Raw genomic sequence first — 5,709 nt, 5'->3', positions numbered from 1 at the left:
AGAAAAACCATAAATGGTTTGGTTGCATGGCTCTAGGTTCTTCACTGAAAACTTCATTCTCTCCAATTAAGACTTGTACAAGATATTTACTGAGCTCCCTATGTCAACTAACACCCTTTTGACCATCATGTTGGCTATCTGGATGTCCATGACCAGAGGGTCCGAATGAGGAAATCAGACATGCTAAGCGTCAAGCTCAGAGAAAGTTATTAGCTCTTCCTTTGTTTGATCTTTTTTGGGAGTTCGCTCCTCCACATTCAACATCTCGATGTCCTAGTCATGGCGTAAGGTCCAAGCGTATCACTCCCTTGCCTTCCCACTATCTCCTGCAAGGTGTGGGCCGCCACAGATGGTTAACAATGTACCTGCCACCACTACAAGAAAAAACAATATTCATAACACTTAAAAACTACTAACCAGGACTATTGATAGCACTTCTGAAAATGCTAACATAGCCCCTGTTATTAAAAGTCCAGTCTTTTCTATAACAGTTTTTGAATGTTATGTTCGGTGTTATCTTAAACTATTCAATAACACATTTTTAGGTGCTATAATATTAAAATAATAACATTTAGATAGAGTTTTTGGTTATAAATTTGAAGTTTAATCTTGTACTTTTTTCATAACACTTTTCAACTGTTACATTTGATTATTTTGATAACATTTTTAGTTTGTTATATTATATAAACCATAACGGTTTTTTACGCTTATAATATGTTTCTAAATCATAACATATTAAGGTTTTTTATTGTGATAATGGTACTTATAAGTTTTTTTTTAATTAAAAGATTTTCATTATTGTATTTTGATAAAAAAAAATCAAAATTAATCATAAAATATAATTCTCAATAGATTGATAAACCATAAGTATTACATTAAACAATAACTAATTCAAACTCTGAATGTGTCTATTTCATGAGATCTTAGTTCTAACTTAAGTTTGAAAGCATAACATAATAAAGTTTTATAATCTTGAACATTTTTTACTTCAAAAATGAAAAACAAAAAATTACAAGATACACAAAAGTAAACCATGCATGAAACTTCCTCCATCCTTCAATTCATCATCCTTTGTGCACTTGTCTTTGTTGTGAGTCCATTTGTTGTGCACTTGTCATATACCTGTTTCCCTTTCTTCCACAGGTCCATGTGTAATCCTCTTTGCAATAAAGCCAGTTGTAGTCCACAAAAGGCCTATTGCTGTCAAGCTTATGTTAAGCTCCGTCTTTAGAGCACTGTAAGCTCCAGTCACATCTACACACCTGTAATATTCGAGTGTAAAAATGGAATCACACCAGCAATTACTTAAAGTGGTAATTCTAGGGCTTTTATAAAAAAAAAACAGAACCAAATTGCTTTGTATTAATTAAAAATGCATGAAAGTTGTAATTCTAGGTTTCTATGTTGGCAGTAATGAAATTATAAGATTTTATCAGTCAATCCAAGTATAGGTGTCAGTGTGTGCCTATGCATGTGTGTAATCGGTCACTTGATATATTATGTCACTGCACAATATAGTATCTGATAAAACTGGAAAATTAGAACTTATTAAAGTGGCAGCTATAGTCATCCATGTTGCATTAATGAAATTATTAGCTCTTATTAAATATATCTGTATTATACTTTCAAAAGCATCAATCAAGCAATCAAAGAATATGTACTATTATCTGATAGAAGTGTCAAACGTAAGCATGAAAAATCATAGACAACCTATGACTTCAATACAGTAATGTGTATAAAAAGGAAGAATGAAAAGGCTAATAAAAGCAGACATTACATTCTATGATACCCCTTTGGGTTTGGTTGACAAGTCCTGGAAGTGATCTGAACCTAAAACAACACATATGGATTGATCTAATGCATCTAGTGCCATCTAACACTTTCTTAATGATCATAAATTTTCACCTAAAATATTATAGATATATATATATATATATATAAACATATATCCTACTAAACAAATAGTAAGTTACATGATTTACCTGAGAATTTAAAGAGGAAAGAATACTGAAGTCGATGTACTGGCCAGACGATTCCCTCAATAACTTTTTCACACCAGTAGAAACCTCCTGTCAAGATAAACTAAAGCTTAATATACTTAAACAATTAAATTCTATAAGAATGCTGCAAGAAAATCCCAAACAAAAATACTAGTTTCTAGTTACCAAATAGAGATTAACAATTTTCAAATAAATATGAATTACAATATAGAGAGCAAACCTTATTTACATTCAATCCTAATGCCTTGTTTCCTTCATCCAAGTCTTCCAACTTTTTTAATCTTTCACGCTCCAACTTTAGTGCAGCTTCTGCAGCTTTAGTAATGTCACCTACCACCAATAGCCCCTTTCACGCATCAGATAACAAAAAAATTCTTAAAAGAGTACAGAGAACATGAATAAACTGAAAAAAACAAAGGGGAATACAGTGGAGTGTCAAAAATGAACTATTCCCAAAACCTAGCTGATCTTTGTGAAAACTAGGGCTAAACTAGATTTTTAGATAAAAGGGCAAATGATTATATTTATAGATCAGTACAAGGTTGCTATATTTTCCTGGTAGCCAAATTACCTGCTGATGCTGAATTTATTGGTTTTTCAAATTCAGATTCCTTGGTTTTGGCTTTAGTTTGCAATCCTAAAGCTTCCTTCTGAACAGCAGCCTGGCTTGACGCTTCATTGGCCTCCCTTTCAGCAGCCTCTTTTGCTTCTCTTCTCTGAGCTTCCATTGCAGCCCTATTTGCTTCTTCAGCTCTGAGTTTTGCCTGCATCAGAAAATACTTTTGTTACTAACAACAGCATAAAACCAAGATAATATACCAAAGCGCATTAAGCTTATATCAGAAGAATATGTGAGAATAATAGAGGACTGTGACAACCATCTTTAGACATCTACCAAAAGAAATGAATAATCTGGGCAAAGTCAACAAACCTCAGCTTCTGCTTTGGCTTTTTCTTGGCGGAGTTTTTCTTCCAGGAGAACTTTCTCTTTTCTTTTGGCCCCTTCATAAGCCGCATCACTTCTTATTTTCCTTTCTTCTATCTGGGACCTGAGTTCATGGTCCCTTTGGATAGCAGTCAAGTGATTATCAAGTGCTTCGACACTACAGATGATGACCCAAAAATTAGAAAACAGAAAGTCCAAATTTGACTTAAACAATAAAAAAGAAGAAGGAAATGAGAAATCATTAAAATTCCAGGGAAAAAAAATATCAAAAGCATGAGCACTTTAATGAGGGGAGGCAAAAAACACAATACAACATTATTAACAAAGGAATTGCAGTCTTACATTTTTCTTCCATCAAGTATGGCTGAATTTCAAGTGCCGACTCATTCTCAGAGTCGTCATCATCACTAAGAGATAAATCAAGAAAATACAAAGTATTAATAGAAACTAGCGAGATCTCTAACAATCAATGCGATATCACATACCATAGAAATATCATAGAAGTCTGTCATGAATACACAACAGCTGAATAAAGCTTTTGATGATAGAATAGGGATGCAAAACTTGAATTGATAAATGGAATATAAGTAAAGGAAAACAATCAAGGCCAGTTAAATGCATACCTAACAACCATATACTTCACACTAGTTAAAACAGAACATTTCACAAATGACAAATATGGAATAGAATATAGAAATAAGTTGAGACAACTGCAGTTATATAAATATATATAGAGAGAGAGAAAGAGACCTTTTCTGAACTATGAGGCCTTGAAAGTGAGTATCAAAATCTGAAATTCCAAAGCTTAACTGGTCAGAATCCAGAGCTCCTCAAATTGTTTGACGATCTCTGGATGGTCAAACTCTGCTCCAAGTACTGCCAATGGAACCTTAACCTCTGAAAGTATTTGAATCATGGATTAATATTTTTGAGTTGAGAAAGAATGAGTCAAGTTTAACATAAAAGGCAAAAATTGGAGTTTTGGTGAAGTGAAATACACAAGAGTTTGAACTAAAAGTTATCTTATAATTTGTAGTTGTTTCAAAGTATCATATCACTATGTATATCACTATGTAGTACCTTTGATGTCATCCACAGTGACGTAAGATTGATGTAAGAGGGAAACAGCCTTAATAGAGTCGCACTTTGCGAGTTGAATTGCAGCCTTGGCTGAGAATAGAACAAATCTTGATCAGCTTAGCGTAAGTAACAACTAGATATATGGTTTGAAGACCAGAGAAAAATCAGTCTTTACAACACAAAAGCTACATAAATTCAAGATCAGAAAAGTATTTGATTAAATTGCATTGTAATAAATCCAATTTGTTAATAATACTCCATAACTTAACTCTTTTATTTAGGAAAGAGAGCTAAGCAAAACATCCATGTTCAGATTTTTTTTATAATCAAAGACCGAAACAGAGTGTAAGTGCCACCAGACAAACAAGACAACATATATACACAGAGGGCACTAGCACAATTTTGACTAATTATATATAAATGTATCTTGCATTATACCCAAAGCCATGTTTGTTGACAAAAAATCTTTTAGAAACATTAGTGTCATTGATCAAAGTTTTATCCACTACTAAATATGAGGTAATATATTTTTTTAACTTAAAATAAAAAAATAAAAATGCATATTGTTCTAACATAGCATATCTCAATATATGGAGCTAATCTAGACAACAAGGAAAATTATGAAAACATTAATGTGGATCCTATCTAGAGATTTGAAGGCCAAGTAGGTAGCACAACAAGCATACAACAAACAAAGCTCGTTTGGCTACAAATATCAATCTATTGCTTATCAAAAGCACACCAAAACAGAAAATTCTATAAAAGCAAATATATCCATCCAATACACCATAATACAAAAGCATAAAAAGCTCAATTCAAAAGTCCTTTAAAGCTTTAACCTCAATCTATGGAGCTAATCTATAGTTAATTGACAATAAAATATATACACATCAATAATCTTAGCTTAGAAAATTACAACCTCTTGAAATAAGAACAAGATTAGAACTTGAATACATAGAAAATAAAAAACAAAAAAGAAAAGTTAGGAACTTGAAAGTACCTGCAAAGAGATTTCATTTCTTCTTTCCTCCCAAATTTTATAAGCCTTTCTCTCTTAGAAGCTACAATAGTCTTTCTTATTCACAACTCCCAATCAACTGCCATAAAAAAACACCACAACTTTAGATAGTCAAGAGAAATTTCTTATTAAAAGAGGGTACTCATTAATTATGAAAATAAAAAACCTTCCTTTGTGTTTAGAAGTTCTTGAAGTGTAGGAGGCACTTTTCTGTAAAGAACTGCAACTTCGAGGCTCTATTCTGTAAAGAACTGTAGCTTCAACCTTGCAGAATTCTGCAATCCTTTCTATCAATATCTGCAGCTTTCACAAATTTTTTCAAGTTCTGTCCCAATATATAGATTTCATCATATAGGAACCATCTAGAGAGGGAATTTTTTTTTGGAGAAAATACTAAAATGGATACAAGATTACCCTAATTTTAAATGATAAAATTGATTCATCATTTGATATAAAATACATATTAATTTGGATAAATAACATGTTTTATTGTGGAAAGTAAAATTATTCAGTTTTTTAATTCTTGAACTGTAAAGAATGACAGAATCCTACTGCAAAGTCCGACATCCTTCAGCTGAAATCGTAACTATGACCTCGAATTAGTATTCATTCCAATCAATATAATGCTAACCAGATTGTACTTTATTTCCTTAGACTTTGTATAT

At 32.2% G+C, this 5,709-nt stretch overlaps 1 protein-coding gene across 1 annotated transcript; it reads right to left on the bottom strand.

The window, feature by feature from the left end:
- Positions 1-1,114: 1,114 nt before the first annotated feature.
- On the bottom strand, positions 1,115-3,427 carry LOC133805865 (uncharacterized). Its single transcript, XM_062244013.1, has 7 exons — positions 3,289-3,427; positions 2,932-3,103; positions 2,572-2,764; positions 2,221-2,330; positions 1,944-2,069; positions 1,512-1,612; positions 1,115-1,262 (listed from the first exon to the last, which is right to left on the bottom strand). The coding sequence occupies exons 3-7, from the start codon at positions 2,726-2,728 to the stop codon at positions 1,115-1,117; spliced, it is 642 nt and encodes a 213-aa protein (XP_062099997.1). The 5' UTR covers positions 2,729-2,764; positions 2,932-3,103; positions 3,289-3,427.
- Between the last annotated feature and the right edge of the window lie 2,282 nt (positions 3,428-5,709).

This window comes from Humulus lupulus, chromosome X, assembly GCF_963169125.1.
Source record: "Humulus lupulus chromosome X, drHumLupu1.1, whole genome shotgun sequence".
Classification (NCBI taxonomy): domain Eukaryota; kingdom Viridiplantae; phylum Streptophyta; class Magnoliopsida; order Rosales; family Cannabaceae; genus Humulus; species Humulus lupulus.
The sequence above is the reverse complement of the archived record's forward strand: the minus strand, read 5'-3'. Positions and strand labels throughout refer to the sequence as shown.